The 19,446-nt window shown below is 29.8% G+C and overlaps 1 protein-coding gene and 1 long non-coding RNA gene across 11 annotated transcripts; one reads left to right on the forward strand and one right to left on the reverse strand.

Annotated features, from left to right (window-relative positions):
* The first annotated feature begins 1,677 nt into the window (after positions 1-1,677).
* LOC107623478 (protein MICRORCHIDIA 6) lies at positions 1,678-11,997 on the forward strand. Of its 7 annotated transcripts, none has more exons than XM_088502919.1 (21): positions 1,678-1,728; positions 1,888-2,203; positions 2,320-2,385; positions 2,919-2,993; positions 3,080-3,114; positions 4,425-4,503; positions 4,622-4,711; positions 4,794-4,869; positions 5,059-5,137; positions 6,671-6,799; positions 7,865-7,963; positions 8,052-8,153; positions 8,240-8,386; positions 8,641-8,733; positions 9,836-9,887; positions 9,991-10,102; positions 10,284-10,441; positions 10,524-10,630; positions 10,803-10,882; positions 11,103-11,145; positions 11,462-11,997. In XM_088502919.1, exons 2-21 carry the CDS (start codon positions 1,903-1,905, stop codon positions 11,552-11,554), a joined length of 2,016 nt encoding a protein of 671 aa, XP_088359045.1. In that variant the 5' UTR covers positions 1,678-1,728; positions 1,888-1,902; the 3' UTR covers positions 11,555-11,997. The 7 variants fall into 7 exon arrangements, with proteins under 7 accessions (XP_088359045.1, XP_088359041.1, XP_016181238.1 ...); XM_088502915.1 differs by having other exon boundaries at positions 1,683-1,791; XM_088502912.1 differs by lacking the exon at positions 1,678-1,728 and having other exon boundaries at positions 1,815-2,203.
* Positions 11,998-12,404: 407 nt separating this feature from the next.
* LOC107624272 (uncharacterized) lies at positions 12,405-16,116 on the reverse strand. Of its 4 annotated transcripts, none has more exons than XR_015907393.1 (4): positions 15,795-16,116; positions 14,987-15,076; positions 12,831-14,887; positions 12,405-12,720 (listed from the first exon to the last, which is right to left on the reverse strand). It is a non-coding gene; the product is annotated as an uncharacterized LOC107624272 (long non-coding RNA). The 4 variants fall into 4 exon arrangements; XR_015907420.1 differs by having other exon boundaries at positions 12,831-12,893; positions 14,836-14,887; positions 14,987-16,116; XR_015907340.1 differs by having other exon boundaries at positions 14,987-15,924; positions 16,004-16,106.
* Between the last annotated feature and the right edge of the window lie 3,330 nt (positions 16,117-19,446).

Here is a 19,446-nt window from a genome sequence, read left to right on the forward strand (position 1 = left end):
TATTTTTAAAAATTATAATAGTTAAAAGTAAAAAATAGAGGAGATTTTTTTTATGCCTTTATATATATTATTTAATAGTTAAAAGTAAAAAAAAAAAAGAGGATATTTAGCGGGCTTAACTCGCCGGCCCGCCAGCCTGTCGTTAGGCGGGGCGAGCTCGGATTCTGGGACCGCCTAACTAGGCGGGGCGGGGCGGGCTTCCCCACTTGCCACCCCTAGTATTGAACCTATGGAGTCACGTATTAACGAGTGTTTTAATTTTTGCTGTAGAATTGATTAATTATTATTTTGATTTGATCAAATAAATAATTATATTAATTCAAATTGAATATTATTATATTCTTTGCTAGTACTAAGAATATAATAATAATATGATAATTGAGAATATTAAATGAGATTTGAGAATAATTAATTATTCTATCTCTAAACTTGAATTCTAAATTTGGATGAAATCCTAACTGATTCTGTTTCAAATTGAATTATGATATGATTCATAAATTTGAAAGATTCAAGTTTAAAATAGTAAGATATGATTCAAATTTAAATTGAGATTCAAATTTAAAATAAGTAACAAATCTCATACTATATATATGTATGTCAAGAGTAGAGGAAAGATAGATGAGAAAAAAACACAAGAGTTTTATTCCTTTACCTCTACACACATAAACATATGTGAGTCTATTTTTAGAGAAGAATTTTATGGTGTGCAAAGAGTTGAAAGAGATTTCTCAATTTAGATCAAATATTCATTGGTCGAGGAGTTGACAGCAAAGGTTGGTTTCGGTGTGGATACGCATAGCGCCTTTGTACCATCGAAGGGAGAAAGTGATTTTTACTAGGTATCTAGATCTGATCTATATATTGTTTATTTGAATAAAATTTAAGTACAAAATAGATCTTTAAGATTTATTTCTTTTCTTCTGCGGCATGTTATGAACACATGGTAATCCTTCATAAACCTAATTCATTAGGAGTAAATATTAAAAAAAGAAGCTTGGGAGAATATTGTGATTTGGCATTTTATTTGAGTTTAGGTTAAATACTTATCGAAACAATTTGCGCTTCAAAAGTTATTTTAGTTAGAGTTTGTTGTGGCTTCGAAGTCACCAATTCAAGTCGTGAAAACAACTACTAATATAATTATCAGGTTATGTTATGTATATTATATCTTTCAAGTATGGTTCTTTTTAAATTTTATGTTAATGTAGAATATCAATACACTAGATTGTCTTTTTATTATAAAAGAATAAAATACTATAAAAGTGTATACAAAATTTTGTGAAATTGGCATGGAGTAAGTGTTTGTTTGAACGTTATTAAATCAATAAAAAAAAGATATTTTTTAATGAAAAAAGATATTTTTTATTTTTTAGTGTATTTAATAAATTTCTAATAGTAAAAATAAAAATATTAAAAAAATATATTTTTTGAAAAACTACAATTTATATTTTTTTAAAAATCTTTTTTTTAAAAAAAATATATTTTTAACATAATAAATGAACAAAAAATATTTTTATCTTATTTTATCTAAACATAATTAATAAATAAAAAAATCTTTTTATATAAGATATTCAAACATAAAATTATTTTTATTTTTATAAAAAATTCTTTAAAAAGATATTTAAAAAAAATTTATATTTTTCATCAAACAAATTCTAAACCTAATTCATTAGAGCAAAGAAGTTAGAAGTTGGGGAGAACATTGTGGAAAGTTCTTTAATTGAATAGGTAACTCTATATGGAAAATTGGGAATGAAATGTTATTTAGGGATTTTGTGTGTGTACAAATAGGTGAGTCCTAGTTTATAGGAGGGAATAAATATGAACTTGTTAAATTCCCTTTCCATTGTTTCACAATGCTAACTCAACTTTGTATGCTTTGCTTAGGTTACAGGGACAAACATGGAAGACAGAGAAATTATTGATTTATCTAGTGATGATGAGAGTGAAAACGAAAAGGTTATTCCCACAGCTGTGAAGCAGGAGCCAGATCTTGTTTTCGATGTAAAGCAAGAAAAATCGAGGAATAAAGGTGAACTGGCGAATCGAAATGGACCTCGCATTCATTCTGTTCGAGCAGCTGATGATGATGATTCAGACGTTTCTTATGCGTCAGCCATTTGTGCAGCACCCCTTACTCGGCAGTTTTGGAAAGCTGGGACTTATGATGATGCCGCCGCTTCGAAAAAATTCACACTCCAAAGTAATTTTCCAAATTAATGCAGCTTCTAGTTTCTTCCATGGCCGTTAGTGCTTATATTTTTTTGTTGGACACGGTATCCCTAGCCTAGTGAAGGACTAATTGGTTGCGAATCTGAGTTCCATTGATAGGGGTGGTAATATGTACCCTACCGGCGGGTATCCAATTCGATTCCATCCGATCGGGTAAGGTTGCCAACTTGATCTACAGCGGGTAGGGTAGGATGTGGGTAGGATTTTCGTGTGAGCTGGATAGGGTGCAAGTTGAGTCTCAATCCTATCCGACTGACCAACCCGCACTCTATATATGTTTATGTTATATATTTATATAAAAATTTGTTTTAAACGGATGTTGGATTAAAGACTTCTCACTAAATATAAAAGATCATTAACCATCAAAAGAAAATCATTAATTAATAATTTAACTTTTTTTTACATAAAATTCAGTTCTATTTTAAATTATTATCAAGTTATATAATAATGTTGTATATTTTTTGTAACCCGTGGGTAGGGTCGAATATCCACGGATTAATAATGGGTAGGATTAAGGTTGAGATATTCTCAATCCACGGGTAGGATTAGGATTGGATCCAAACCCTACCCTATTCATTGCCACCCCTACCATTGAAGGGTTTGTCACTTATGGGTTGTTGCATGTATAAGGCGGGATTTGATTAGTGCTTATATTGAGTTGTGACAGAATTTTTCTTTGATTTCAGATGTCAAAAACTATCTACATGTACACCCGATGTTCCTTCACTCGAATGCAACTTCACATAAGTGGGCATTTGGTGGTATGTTCTTATGACTTATATGAACTTGTTCATCCTTTTTGTTTTTATTTTAATGTGTTGGTCTTTTTCTTTGATTTTGGTTGCAGCCATAGCGGAGCTTCTCGATAATGCAGTTGATGAGGTGATTATTAGTGATGTTTCAGTTGTGAACTGCATGAATTTTAAGGATGAGCAATGCTATATGACCAGTAAATAGTATTATTTTTTTAGCCAACAATAATTTGCACTCTTATTTACATACCTTTTGCAGATAAAAAACATAATTTATAATTATATTTATTAGAGTTTTGCACACATGAATCAATATAGTTTGCATCTATGTTTGGTAGAGTTCGCACACATGAATGAGTAAAATTTATTTGTTAAAAATAATTTAGTGTTTGTGCTAGCCAAATGATGGTAAAAAATACTAAAAGTTGCCGGCTCCCAAGAATTTCCTTTTAAGCATTGTATATACTATGTTAGTTTTATTTTTCATTTACCTACATACTAATTTTGGCATTGATTTCTGATGGTGCATTCTTTATTAATTGTGATACAACAAACAACAAATCCTTATCCCACTAGGTGAGGTCGGTTACATGAATCAAACATGTAGATCTTGTTTGACCACCTCGTTGATGGTCTTTCTAGGTTTTTTTTTTTGCCTGTTACCCTTTGTCCATTTTTCATCTCATCCACCTTTTTGACTGGGTGCTCTGTCAGTCTTCTCCTCACGTGTCCAAACCACTTAAGACACGATTCTACCATCTTTTCCACAATATGTGCTACTCCAACTCTCTTATATTTTCGTTCCTTATTCTATCCAATCGCGTATGATCTCTCATCCATTTCAACATCTTCATCTTTGCCACACTTAACTTATGTTCGTGCTCTCCTTTGACCGCCCAACACTCTGTACCATAAAGTATATCCAGTCTCATAGCAGTGCGACAGAATTTACCTTTAAGTTTTAAAGGCACTTTTTTGTCATATATGAAACCAGACACACTCCGCCATTTTGACTAACCTGCTTGATTCTATGACTTATATCCTGTTCAATCTTTCCATCATCCTATATAATGCACCAAGATACTTAAAACTTTTAATTTTTCGTAGGATGTTTTCTCTAATCTTCACTTCTGTATTAGGGTTTTTCTTTTAGCAGCCGAACTTACATTAACTGTGATGTTTTCCAGAAATGATTTCCGTTTTGTACATATCCTTCGTTTCTGGTTTCTACTGTTACTATACCTTTTTTTAAGGTTCATGTTTATTCCGATGTTCTTTACTTAATTATCATTCCATAGATTGGTGTAAAACCATAATTTTTGTTGATGTGATTTTTCCATTTCTTGTTTGAAATCATCATTTAACATCTTACATCTTACATTTTACATTTGTTTTATGCTCCAATTTGTATTGCATTCTCGCCATTTGTGCTTAGGATAGATCCAAAATGGGGCTACCTTTGTCCTTGTAGATAAAACTTCGAATCCAAAGGACGGAAGTCCAGCATTGCTGATTCAAGGTACAATGGTTCTGGAACTCATCAATTTTAGAAATTTAGTAGTTATTGAAAATCCTAGCCTGACTCTTGTTAGCATTTGACATTTTTTATTGATTTTGTACTGACATTGGGTAATCAGATGATGGTGGTGGAATGGATCCAGAAGCAATGAGGCATTGCATGAGTTTTGGATTTTCAGATAAGAAGTCAAAGCTGGCTATTGGGCAGTGTATGGGTCTTGGCATTGTTTCTTCAACTATTTTTGTATTCGTGCTTTATTCTTTTTTTGAGTTTTAGATTTATTGTTGCAGATGGTAATGGCTTTAAGACCAGTAGTATGAGGCTTGGGGCCGATGTCATAGTCTTCAGTCGGCATATGAGTAATGGGTATGTCCGTATGTGACAAAAACTTAAAACATCTATCCATGCTGAAGTTATTTAGGCTTTTAAACATTATACCTTCTGGTCTTTCATTAGAGTGAGGCAGGGTGATTTTGGGACAAAAATTGAAGTTACAGTGGAAAAGAAAAGTGAAAACTATGCTTAATTTTTCTTACTGTTTTTAACCTGCATCAGGATATTGACGCAAAGCATTGGACTTCTGTCATATTCATTTTTGGCGCAAGAAAAGCTTGACAGAATAGTAGTACCCATGGTGAGTGGTATTCCACATTTTTTTATTATGCAAAGGGTTTGGTTTATATTGTGCATAGGCTTCAAATGCTACTCCTCTTCAACTTATTGCTTGAATTAAGGGGTGCCGAAATAGTAATTATACTCCAAATAAAGTTAGATTGAAAAGGGATCATTAAAATTTTTTAGCAATCCTGCTACATCTACACCCTTTATAATAAACACCGTTTTGACACTAGTATTTTCTTAACAACTGAACACGTGTTCTCTTTGTTTTGTTAATTAAAGAATAATTTAAATACACAATTATTTAGTAGCAACCATATTTTTATATGGGTGTTAAGAGTATTTGGTGTATGAATAGGGTTTTTCTTTTTTAGCATTCCTTTTCCACTAGATACACCAAAACATATAAGTTGAGGGCTACCATAAGATTCTTGCTTCTTACAAGGATCTAAAGCTTTTCAACTTAGTGAGGTGTTGATGCAAGTCCATTGTCAATGGACACGTCCAAGCATTCCAAAAAGCTTCTTCTAGAGAGAATGAGAGACTACACAATAGGGAACATCAGCAATTTTAATGATTTGCCAAAAGATGAAAATCAACCAATCACCATTTGGTAAAATCTTTTAAAAAAATTAAAACGAAAAATTTATATATATTATTATTCAATTGAAACATCAAGTGCTAATTAAATGCAATAAATATACATTAAAAGTGTCATAAAAATAATAATTATAAAAAATTTCAGTTACAAATATTTAAATTCTACAATTTATACATATTAAGACTCCTACTATTCTTTATTTCTTAATCTCTCATACCAATTGTAAAAAATTTCTTAAATTTAAGATATTTTTATATATTTTTTATTCTAATTCATTCGTTTTTTTAATTATTTACAAATAAAAAAATGCATGAAAAGATAGTGTAGCAATTAATGCAAATCGAAAAATGAAAAAAAAAAAGATGCAATTTTATATAACTCTTAATATAAATAACTTATGTATTTTTCTAAAATAAATAAGTTCAAAATCTTAAAATAATATGTTTTGTAAAATATTTTTAATATAACATTTATTAAAATACACTATAGTATAAATAATATTAATATATCTCTTCGCGCATTGCGCGGGTCTCACTCTAGTTAGAAATAAATGAGCTCTTGAGCAATCTCTGCACACTTTATTCATATTTTTGTAGATAAAGTTGTGAGATGCTAGTGCTTCTAGGGGCGAATTCCGGTTAATCGTGTTAAGAACATCTTGCCAAAACATTGTGGGTCTATAGGGAGCCTGAGTTGACAAAAATGTCAGTGGTTAATTCATTGCTCCAAGGGTCCCTTTTATTTTTCTTTTGTTTTATTTGTTTCCCCTAAAATAATCCTAAAAGGACCCTTATTGCAACATGCTTATGGCAGACTTTTAAGAGACTTCTGAACACTGATCATTTGCTAAATCATTTTTTATGCTCTTTCTCATAAGAATCTTTTCTGCAATTGTTGATTCTACTAGTGGAGTTTATTTACAACACTAACTGTTCTTGTCAATTTCAGGTAAACTATGAGTTTAATTCATCAACTGGATCATTGGAGATATTAAATGGCAAAGAGCATTTTGTCACCAATTTATCTTTGATTTTGCGCTGGTCTCCATACTCATCAGAAGAGGAACTTCTTGGACAAGTTAGTTTCTATGTTTCTCCTTTCATCTGTGACTATTGGCTGGAAGTTGTTAGATTAAAATGATTTCAATAATAATACTATGTATATTATGGAGAATGCTTTTTTTTTTTTTTTTAAATTATTTTATGTTTTCAAGTAATGCTAAAAATGAACTTCGGAGATTTTTCCTCTCAAACAGCTTAAATTTTGTAAAAGAGATTAAATTGTCTGTGCACAATTTTATTAGAAAAGGAAATGAAAGCTGTTTGAGTAATTTTATTAGAAAAGAGAATGTATAGAAGTGGATGAGACATCCTCACATATATCCAGAAAAATATGGTTGACCAGCAAGAGAATAAAGCATGCAACAATGCTTGTACCCATATGAAGTAATTTGTTTGACAAATTAGTTTGTTTCCTAATGCTGAGTACATTTCTAATACAAACATGCTCCATGAACGCCAAAGGTTCCAGAATAATCAAACCTTGACATGGTAGAATAATCAAATCTATCAGACTGCATTTGGAAGAGAGACTGAGACTAAATTAAGTCTCTATATTATGTTTGGTGTAAAGTGTACAAGACTGAGTTATGTCTTAGTATCTTGTTTGGTTCAAGATAAATATAGAGATGAAATAAGAATATTTACTGAAATACCCTTAATTATTAAGGAAAATGTTATTAAAGTTTCAGTTCCATCTTCAGAAATTTCAGTTCCTTGTGTCTTCATTTTCTAAAGGTATTGAAGGGACTGAAATTTTAGTTCCGATCTCTGACCATCAAACATAATATTGAATCTTAGTCTCAGTCTCATTCTAGTCTTTGAAAACAAAAACTACCTCAGAGAAGAATAATCAAATGTTTTTATAGCAATGCGATCAAATTTTTTTCATAAGCACCAAATACGTATCTTTATATGGTTGGCTGATTGATGGTTGATTTTTGGTGTACACGTAGTATGATTGTTTTTGATAGTTAGTAACATTTTCTTGTATTCTTATTCTCTATTTCTTAATGATATTCGTTGTTTATCCTCTCAAAATGAGCATGTTCTTAATCAGTTCAAATATTCTTCATTCTGACAGTTTAGTGACGTTGGATCTCATGGTACTAAAGTCATTATCTACAACTTGTGGCTTAATGATGATGGGAACTTGGAGCTAGATTTTATTACGGATCCCGAGGTGATATTTCCTTTTTATTTCTACTGTACTGCCTGTTTTAGAATTTTGCTTTGATTGCTTAACGAGGGGGCTTCTATTCATATGCCAGGATATTCGAATCGCTGGGGATGTAAGGAAGATTGACACAATTCCTGCCTGGAGGGAAGCAAATGAGAAACATATTGCTCATCGGTTCCGTTTCTCTTTACGTGTATGCTGGACTTTGAAATTATTCTTATACTTGTGTGGCCGTGTTAAAGGTTGAATTTATTGGTCTAAAATTCTCGTGTTTTGCAGGTTTATATGTCAATATTGTACTTGCAGATACCAGATAGTTTTCGTATGTTTTTGAGAGGCATAATTGTGCAGCCACATAACATTGCTGATGATCTTAAATATATTGAATTTATCTTGTATAAACCACAAGTTGGTGGAACCGTGGAGGTTATTGTCTTACTTTTGACTGTTTTCATATTATTTGAGGGATAAAAGTTATCTTGAGCTGAATGTTTTAATTATTCTATTTTGCTATTAGTAATAAAAGATATTAAATACAAAACTAATAGAAAGTTAAGAGAAATGAAAGGTCTCAAAAGCTAAATTTAAAACTTATAAATGGTAATTTCAATTACAACATACTGTTTCAATTTACTCAACATTTTTTATAATTTAATTTCTTTTTGGGGCTCAATGTGCAGGCAACAGTTGTGACAACAGTTGGATTCCTTAAGGAAGCTCCTCGAGTCATTATGCACGGTTTCAATGTATATCACAAAAATCGGCTAATACTGGTAAATTATCACCCAAAATGTTATATGCTACATAAGTGGTTGTTAACCATTCTCTGGTGTTAAACAGTTAATGATTTGATAATAGTGCATAAGAGCTAAATAACATCACTTTTTATTCTATTATTAACTTGTATTTATAGTTAAGGAAACAAGGGAAAAAGTACTTTGAGCAGAACACAAAAACATTAAGATTAAGTCCTAAATATTCGTAGTGTAGCTGAACACAGTTATAGCAATCGCAAAAGCTGTCAAGCCGACCTCTTCGCACTTAATTGACTATAACTTGAGCTACAGAGATCCAAATGATGTGGTTCCAGTTGCGTTGGAAAGCTAACATTCGGGGCTTCGAAATGATATAAGATTTGCCATAGTTGCATCACGTTTAAGGGGGCGCACACGCGCTGATTTGCACGTGATTCATTAAAAGCAAATTAGTGGCCAGCAAATTCCAAGGCATTTTGGGCCCAATCCAACTCATTTCTGATGCTATTTGGAAATGGAAGATCAATACACATTTTTTTTAACTTATTAGTTGTATATTGATTCAACCTGAAATTAACACGGTTAAGATGCTGTGCACTTTTCAAAGGGCATGAGTTTCTTTCCCTTAATACTAGTGTGTGTAATGTGGTGCTTACTCCAACTTGTTTAACATTTTTCATATATTTTTCTCTTGCAATTTCCTTATGGAACCTTTTACCAATTCTTTTATGAATGTTGGAAATCTTGTGCTAACTCGTTGAACTAGTTTTTGGAGTTAGCCTCCATAGTTTGGGGTGAAATAAAATAGGCTAGATGTTGGTTATTTGCTATCTAGTCCACAAATGGTCCTAGCTTTCATTTTACTATAACTCCTATTTTTAAAAATAGATCAATTTTATTATGACAAATTTTGGCTGCTGCTATTTGGAGACTAATGTAGAAATTAGAAATTATAAGTCATGTCATATCATGCTCTTCATTGTTGTTTTTTGTCTGCTTTCTCTTTTGAATAAATTCTTATCTAGGTTCATTGACAAATAATGCCAGTTTGTAGCATATAGTTATTATGTAGCTTCTCTTTTATTCTCTCTCTAATACAATTGCTACTTTTCAATATCAGCCATTTTGGCAGGTTGTGAACTATATAGACAGTAGAGGCAGAGGAGTTGTCGGTAAGTAAAACGTCACCATGAGGTGTCAAGTTCTTTTCAATTATCAAGACATACCGAGCCGTTATAATATGCTACATACTAAATTATGTTGATCTCGTGTTAGGTATCCTGCAAGCGGATTTTGTTGAGCCAACTCATAATAAGCAAGATTTTGAGAAAACTTCTTTGTTTCAAAAGCTTGAAGCGCGATTGAAGGAAATGACATGGGAATACTGGTATAGTGTTTATGCTTGTGTTAAAATCTATGATTATCCAGGAAAATAACAGAGTAAACAGTAACTCAACAAATGAAAGAATACTGTCATCTATTTATAACAACGTAAAACGCTAAGACTAGTTTTAATGATTTGTAAGCATTGATATCTGATATGTCTAGGACTCTTAAAATATATGAAGGGACGTGCATTGTAGATTGCTTGGATATCGTGAAAATTATCCAGTTCCTAAAGCGAAACAAGCCGAACTCAATAGAAAGTCCTACCTTGTTGATGCTAAAGCAGCAAACGAAAATGCTGAACTACGCAAGAGAACCATGCGAAACACATCTGAGCAAGGTAATTGCTTATGTGATAATCAAGATTTTGCATCACTATCTTAATCAGTGTAATCTAATTTGTATATCCTGATTTGGTTCAGGATCTAATAACAAGAGGAAGATATATGAACAGGTAGACCTCCATAATTCAAAAAAGCGTGCAAAAGAAGAGAATGTTAAAAGTGTTGGCATATCTCAGAATATGCAGGTTGGTAGTAACTTCGTTTGTTATGTTGAAATTTGTCCATCTTGTTCATATGTATATGATGATGTGAGAATAGTCTTCATGGATTTTCTGGTTTTCCTTGAACATCATATTCTTCCGATTTTGATAACTTAAGTATTCTGATAGCAACTTCTGCCTGTGTATTTTATGGTAGGTTATTCCGGCACCTGCAGCGCAGGTGCTAGACCAAGAGACCTTAACATTGTTGGATGAAAACCAGAAACTACAGACAAAGTGAGTATACTTCTGTTTTGTGTTTACCACCACAGCAACGGTCTCAATTGCGTGGGATGCTGTTGTTCAGCAACTTGGATTTTCTTGATTCTTGATCAATTCTTGCTGTCCAACACAACTTCCATTCTGTTTTTATCTCAGTTTTTCAATTTGTTATTCACAATGGTGTTGTAATATGGTTAGTTATATATTGACCTGCTTTTAAATCTTTACCCTGCAGATGTTTGGAATCTGAAAAGATACAAGAAGAACTTAATCTTAAGGTAATCTGCACGGTCTAATTTTATTCATTCATATATACTATTATCCTTGAAAGGGAGCCTTAGAGCAACGGTTGAGTTGTCTCTGTCGTGTGACCTCAAGGTCACAGGTTCAAGCCATGAAACCTAGTCTCTATGTCCATTGTCTCGATATCTCTGTATATTTGTAACTTTTATTCCGAGATACTTACTAAACACAGTTGCCTGATGCAATTGAAGTATTTTAAATTAGATAATTCTCTATGAACTGCATAGAATGAAATAGTTAAGTTGTTTTGGCTTCTGTGATTTAAGAAAAAAATGATTTATGATTTTACAGGTAACAGATCTTAGAAGTAAAATAGAAGCAGCCAGAGAGCAGCAAAATCTACTATTGGCTCAACTACAACTGCTAGATGTGAAAGATGGGTAGTAGTAGTAGGTGTAGCTGTCACAAATGGCAGTGTTCAAATTCTTTGATTTGTAGAAGTGTTGTACCAAATTTGAATCCTCTAGAGTGAAAAAGTTAATAAAGTGGTAAAGTAAAGAGTTGATCATCATTGATTTTGTGATTTCCAAAAAATGTGTGTTCCATTATTTTAATTTCAGAATGATTCTCTTCATTTTACCACTTTACTAATTTCCTCACTTTAGAGATTTTCAGTCGGGTTGTACCATATGTATAGTTTCACTTTCACCCCTTAGATAGGTGTGTGGCTAGCTAATTTTGGTTTTTGGAGGGCCATAGTGGTCATTTCATGCTGTAAGCCAGTTTGGTTAGTCTTCTGTATACATGTAACTAACAAGATACCCGCGCGATGCACGGACAATACATACACAGATTAGAATGACGTGAATATAAAGAATTGTTGGTTATTTTATCTAGTGTAAAAAAGAAACGATCATCTTTATTATTTTTAAAGTATTTGTAAAATTTAAAGTAAATTGTAATCATTTCAATTAAAAAAAAGAAAGACATGAAGAATAGACTATTCTAGTGTTATTTGTAGATGTAGTGATAATATGAATAATACTATTATGATTTCAATTTATTCCAGTGTTAGAATTTTTTTTATACTTAAGTGTAAAAAGTTATGCAAATTTGATTTCTAGTAAGAATTCAATTTTCATGATTCAATTTAAATCAAATCACACAAAAAATGGTCTAATTTTCAATTGTATTCTCATGAGCTATGATATTACTAAAAGTATCCTCACTAAATTCTTTAGTGGTAATAGTTAAAGGATAAAATAATTATTTCAAACACACTCTACATGTTCTATTTCAATTATATTCTTTTGGTTCCTAATCAAATAATTCTCTCCATAATTAATTCAATTCTCTCAAACATTTTATTAAACTCTAACTTATTAAAAACTTCCAAACACCCTCAAAATTAACTCCATTCTTTCAACATTGTTGTTTAACATACTCTTCCTTGTAGTCATTTGGTAAGTTGGAAACAAAAGAACATAATTCATGGAATATAAAATTATACACAAACTAAACAAAAAAATTCCTAATGCCATATCTTTCAAGTGATGTCTCCATTCTAATTACACCAATGATGGACGCACTAATTGTTGCGGAGAACTTCTCTATAATCAAGTCATCATTAAAAATAGAGCATCAGCGTGTATTCCTAAAAGTACAAAAATTAAATGTAAGAAGAAGAAACAAAAAGAAAGAACAAACTTGCAATATTTACCTAAGGCTCATTGGAAGCATCATATGGACTTTAATCTACTTGTTTTTTGGCCTCCAATGTTCTCTAGATAAAAAAAGTGCATATCTCAAGAAGCCATTAGATTTATCAACTAAGGCATCTAGCAACTAAACCATGAAACCAACAAAAAAATATTTTTTTTTATGGAATTTGTAATTTGCTTTAGCCACTTAAACAATGTTTTCAAAATCCGTAACTCAAAATCATAACACAATGAACGTGTAGGGAGCATTTTCATCAAAAGTGTTGTGCGAAATGAGGTTCGTGACCAATTAAGCCTCAACCTGATAGAGCCGGGTCACTAATCACATATTAGTCATTCGACACCAATCAAAACAACAATAAATAAACAAATTGATATTTAAGAAGTTCAAAAATGTAAAAAAAACTTGAATGTGGCCATGAGAATTGAAAATTGCATCAGTTACAATGGCAATTAGCAATGTTCAATTTAGATGAGATGGTACGGGACCTTAGGTGAATAACATAATTTAACTATTTAAAATTTTATATCACCTCACTTACCTTATTATCAGTCTAGACATATGATATATGTAAGTAACTTAAAGTAAAATTACAATTCTCTTTTATGTATAAAACAAATATTATAAAAGAATAGATGCACCAAAGACAAAGCTGCATCAAAATTTTCTTGTTTTGATATTGTGACAACTCAGTTCTTGCTTAAAATAGAATGAATTGTAAAATAGAAGTTTTGGTTATTAATTACACTTGTAGTATGATTGAAGGGGGAAAAATGCCTTGATATATCTCTTATATCTTCAGTCAACACACGTTAGAATTTCACAAATGAACTACTATAAGTAAAAAATTAGATGAAATCAGTAACTTTGATGCACACAATCAAAAACAGAAAGAATCATTAGGGGCAGATGTGGCATAATAAACACGAATTTAAAAAAGGAATAATAATTTTTTAATCGTGTATATGAAATCCAAAATGAAATGAAATAAATACCTGGGTATCATAGCCAAAAAACATGCCACCAATTCAAGCAATCACACTATCAAAGAGACCGAATAATTAAAGTACTTACCTAATGATGCATGAATGCAAATTCAATAAATTATGCCTCTTAAATAGAAAATGTATATATCAAATGAAATCTAAAAAATAGCAAAGGTCTTGAAATTACTTTAAGATCAGACTCTTGTATTTCAAAATATTGCATGAATTCTTTCCACTAGGAACAGAAAATGCAGCAAGAATTTTTGAATTGACAAATGAACCAATCAAAGATGCACCTAGTAGGAAGAAAAGGTTAAAAACAATCAATGCCATCATCTTAACTTAAACTAATGAAAAATAAACAATGAAACAAAATAGTAATCACATTGTGTCATTTCAAGTTCTTTGAGTTCATCAATTGTTGCAATAACATCATCAGTTACAAATTATTCTTCCATATTTACTGTTGCTTTTTCTTAATTTAAATGAATTAGATCCTTGATAAAAAATTAAAAATTATCAGTATTATCTCTTTTTATCTGGCATTTTTATTCTCTATTTTCACTCATTTTCTGTTATGAATTTTATTGTAAGATAAAAAAATTAGTATTTTCTAATATTTTTGAATATACAATCATTTTGGATAAAATCCCATTTTAAAAAGATACCTATCTTGAAGAAAGTTGTAATACACAGACATGGCAACAAACTTTATTGACCTTTTTCTGCTAGTATCCTCTACCTCGTCAATATAGAGATGTTTAATGAAAGATATTTACAATCAAGATATTAAAAGAATATATAATGAATTTGTCACTCATAAGAAGGGCTATAGACCTATAGTTATAGTGTCCAAATTTATTGCCAAACCAAGATATGTTTTGCCTCTGCTGATCTTATCCCACATTTTAGTGCCATTTGAGAAATAAAAAGTAGAAGTCAACTAAAATCAAAATTAATCTCAAACCAAAAGTTTCAAATAACTTTGAAAACCCAGAGGCTGCAATAGACGCTCACCTTCACCCAATTTACTGTCAACTTTGTACAAAGGTTATCCTCCAACTTGAACCTTTAGAAGCCAAAACACAAATAAATGACCAAATATATAAATAAATGACAATTATAGATTTGATGAAAGAAATTTATTAGAATGGATGAAATTAGTTACCATGTTCCCACCTATCCTCCTAAATATAGAGGTTTGAAAGAGTTAATGGATCTCTTGCAATGAACAAAATTAATTAAATAAATAAAGGACCTGAAAACAGAGCATGCACAATATCAGTTAAAACAAAGTCACCAAAATAATAGAATTTAAATAAATAAATAAATAGATAAACTTGATGAAACAATGAGAACTTTTTATATGTGATAATGAAATGTATTACAGAGCAATAAAAAATATATGAAATTCAAGTATGCGAAGCAGTAATTAGCTCAGCCAAACCAATTAGAAATTAAATTGGAGTTTGTCAAAACACTATAGGGGTGATTCTAAATAGATACTTATTTAATTCACAATTTTAATTGAAAACATATTTTTATCAAACATGAATGACATGAAACAAACAAATGAATAATAGGTATGATAGGAAATAAAAAAAGAATGCACACAATATCAAAATAATGCTGTGACGTATTGTCTGAAAAATCCTGCAAGTGTTTAAAGAGATGTTCTACACCTTGTTCCTCCTAAGGAAAATAAGAAAAATGGTCAAGAACAAAAAAAAAAGAGAGACAGAGATATTAATAAAATGATACACATTATCTGCTTTCTCAAGCTCTTTCAATTTTTTCTGCATAGTTTAAGAAAACACAGAAAATGAATTTAAAAGAAAAATAGATAGCAATAAACTTGGCAAGAAATTTTGACGGATAACAGACAATTCAGAATTCGCAAAGAAGTTTGCTTGCAACAAAATTAGATTCCACTTTATTAGTAAGCAAATCAAAATTATAAGAAAGAAAGAAAAAACCTGAAAAAATTTGATGTCATGATCGAGGCGCTTGAGTTATGCAAGAATCCTATGCTTACCCGTGAATTATAGAACCATTACCGAGAACACTTTAAGTTGCAACTCGTTTGAATATGTCTGAAACCCTAAACTGCAAAACAAAAAAAATGAATACTTATTGAAACCTGAAGCCCAATAGTGTTAATCCCACTTTGGAATAAATAACTAACAGTAGAAATAGTATGCATTTGGAGGAAGAAGAAGAAGTATGCAAGGATCTTTTCCTGCTTTCAAGCGCATGACGTGCAGCAGATTCCAACACTTCTCCAATTTCTATTTATTGCTGCGGTTAGGGACGGATTCAAGGGGGGCAAGTAGTGGCCTTGGCCCCATCAAATTTTAAAAGCTCATATACTATTATAATAGATATCTTGTATAGAATAAAATTTAATAATGTAGTGATAGTAAAAAGAGTTATTATTCTTGTTAATGAGCTATAGTTAAATGACATAGTCTCTCTATTCTCAATTAAGAGGTCGCGGGTTCGAATCTCTCTATAGTCTCTCTATTCTCAATTAAGAGGTCGCGGGTTCGAATCTCTCTATTTTTAGTAAAAAAAAAAGTTATTATTCTTTATGTAATAGGGTTTAAATTTTTCTACATATATTTATATTATTTGTATTTTTTATTTAATTCGGACTTTTTTTTACATTTTTTTTTAAGATTAAGTTTAACATTTATAATCATATAAAAATACTTTAATACTATTTATAATAATATTATTTTTTTCTAATTTTATTTAGTTATTTTTTTATTCTTTTTTAATTAATTTTTACCCTATTATTATATAAAAATACTTTAATATATTTTAAATTCACGTAACAAAATTGTTAGTGCAATTAACTTATATTATTTTATGTCATATTTCTTAATGATATAAAACATAAAAATATAACTTACCGTCACATAAATACTTAATAAAGTAAATTAATTAACAAAATATTTAAAAATATATAATTTTATATTTTATTAGATATAAAACCATAAAAAAATTATGAAAAAATTATAAAAATTGAGATAATTTTTTTATTTGACAAGTATTTATTAATTTTTTAAATTAAAAAATTAATTATAGTTATATCTATTATCAAATATATAACATTATATTTAATTAACAATATTTTAATTTTCGCCCCCTCCACTCTTAGATTTTTGGATCCGTCTCTGGCTGCGGTGGCACGTTCTTGAATATCCTTGTTCTTCCCCATCGTGCTTCCTCCATCTCTGGGTCGCCCTACTTTTCTGGACTTCCGAAATCTCCTTTTCTATTTAGTCTGACTTTTAAGATAAACTTCAAATCTTCAGCTACAATCTCGACCCTACTGGTTGCTGGGATACCGTCCGCTGCTCTCTTCACCTTGTGCTATAGTTTCTGCTGCTTAAACTTCTTTATCTGAGTTCACTCAGTTTTTTCTCCTTCGACACAAGGCTTCTTCTTGCTGCCACATTTGCAACTTCCAGCTCTATTCTGATGAATGGGACTGCCCAACCGATCTTGGTGACTTGAAACACAATTTTTAGTTGGTGACATGAAGAGAAAAATGAGAAGGAAAAGGAGGATAAGAAGATGTGGAGTGTCGGGGGTGGTGAGATGAAGAAAAAAATTAAGTTTTTTTTCGTTTCTTTTTAATTTTCAGTCACCAAAAGTAAAAGGGAAGAGAGCAATTTAATTTTGAGAATGAAATTATGCGAAAAAATCTCGACTTTGACGCACCGGAGGAAACACTGTTCTTTATTGCAACGTGTCGTCATTACTGATGATGCTAAATTGGGAAAATACTGCCTCGTGTATTGAACTGTTTAACTTTTATATTTTAAATAGATATAATGATTATTTGTGAAATGAGTAAGGCAATTTTTTCGTTTCTCTCTATGGTCTTCTTTAATATGTGTACATATATTTATTGACTTGAACCAACGTAAAGATGAATGGAATAAAATTTCATGAAATATGGAAATAATTTAATATTTTAACATATTACTTTTTCTATATAAAAATAATTTGTAAATATAAGTATACTACTAGATTTTATATTTAATTATTCTCTTTATTAAATTTATATTAAATTTTTATATATATTTTTAATTGAGTTTATACATTATTTTTAATTTTATAATTAAATTTTTTATATTAAAAATATTAAAATTAAAAAAATATTCTTTTCAAAAAATGTCAAAATTTTAATTAAGTTTTAATTGTTAATATTTTTAATTTATAAAAAAATATTTTATTAATTTTAATATTCTTTATATTGATAATAATTTAATTATAAAATTAAAAATAATATTAAAATTTAATTACAAATTTGATAAAATTTAAATTTAAAATATATTATCAATATAATATAATTCAGCGATAATTTGATGGAATAGTAGTTATTAAAAGTTAAATTTTAAAAAAGAATAGCTAAGAATTAATTGTCTAAAAATTAATAATAAAAATAGAATGAAAATATGTTACTAAATTAATTTCATTAAAAATTAAAAATAAATTTAAGAACATTAGGAATAAAACGATTACTTTTATTTTTCATACTACTGTTTTTTTACGACATATATATAACATCAAAATATTACAAAATTGTCTTGCATTTTTTTTTTTGTTGACTTATCATCTTGCATATTTAGAAGTATATAAATATGGATACGAAAATATTTATGTTTTTTTATTTTCTACTTATTAAAAGCCTGAATTGAATTGGTCACTTATGCTAAAGCAATCCTTGATTTACGCAGTATAATTCTTGAATAATAGAATTAGTCAAGCCAAAACGTTTAATAATTCTTTTTGAATGTTTACTGTTTAGACTTTAGATTGATTCTTTTTTAAGAAAAAAGTATTTTTTTTTCTCTAATTAAAAATTATTTTTATATAATTACATAGGTGTATGAAGGTTCTAACTTGTAAAACTTATTGGTTTTTAGTTTTTTTGTTTTTTTTTTTTAAACCCTATTAGGTGGAGTGAAAGAACGGTGCCACCTAAAGAGATTGGATGCACTGATTGCCAACACATATGAGTTATATGCATTTCTACAACACAACACACTACACAAGTTGCCATAAAATATAGTCCAATACACATAATAAATTCATAATCATATTATGTATTATATATATATTTGATACGCAATCATTTATAAAGAAAATAATAATAATAATAGAAATTAAAATTGATAATCAAGTAATATAAATTCAAGAATATTACGTGTAATTATTAAATTAATTATTTATATAAAATATATAATATTTTTTTATATAAATTTTAGATGCATAACTTCTAAATTTTAAATATTACATTTTATTTTTAGATATATAAAATTTTACCGAAAATTATTAATTAATTTTTTAATATACAGATTTTGAAAATTAATATTGTTATTTTTATTTGTAATAATATTATTTTATTTATAATTTTTGTATTATATATTTATATAAATTTATAAAAGATAGTAAAATTACCGAAATAGCAATGATAATATTTATTTGTATTTTAGTAACAAAATAAGATCTACTTGCAAATTCTTATTTATCTTAGATCTTACGGGCAGCTAAACTGCCCGTTGCCCGAGCAAGTTGCATTGGCAAGTGGTGGATAGTTGCCTCATTACTTTG

This window comes from Arachis ipaensis, chromosome B10 (genome assembly GCF_059453495.1).
Source record: "Arachis ipaensis isolate K30076 ecotype BB chromosome B10, ASM5945349v1, whole genome shotgun sequence".
NCBI classification, from domain to species: Eukaryota; Viridiplantae; Streptophyta; class Magnoliopsida; order Fabales; family Fabaceae; genus Arachis; species Arachis ipaensis.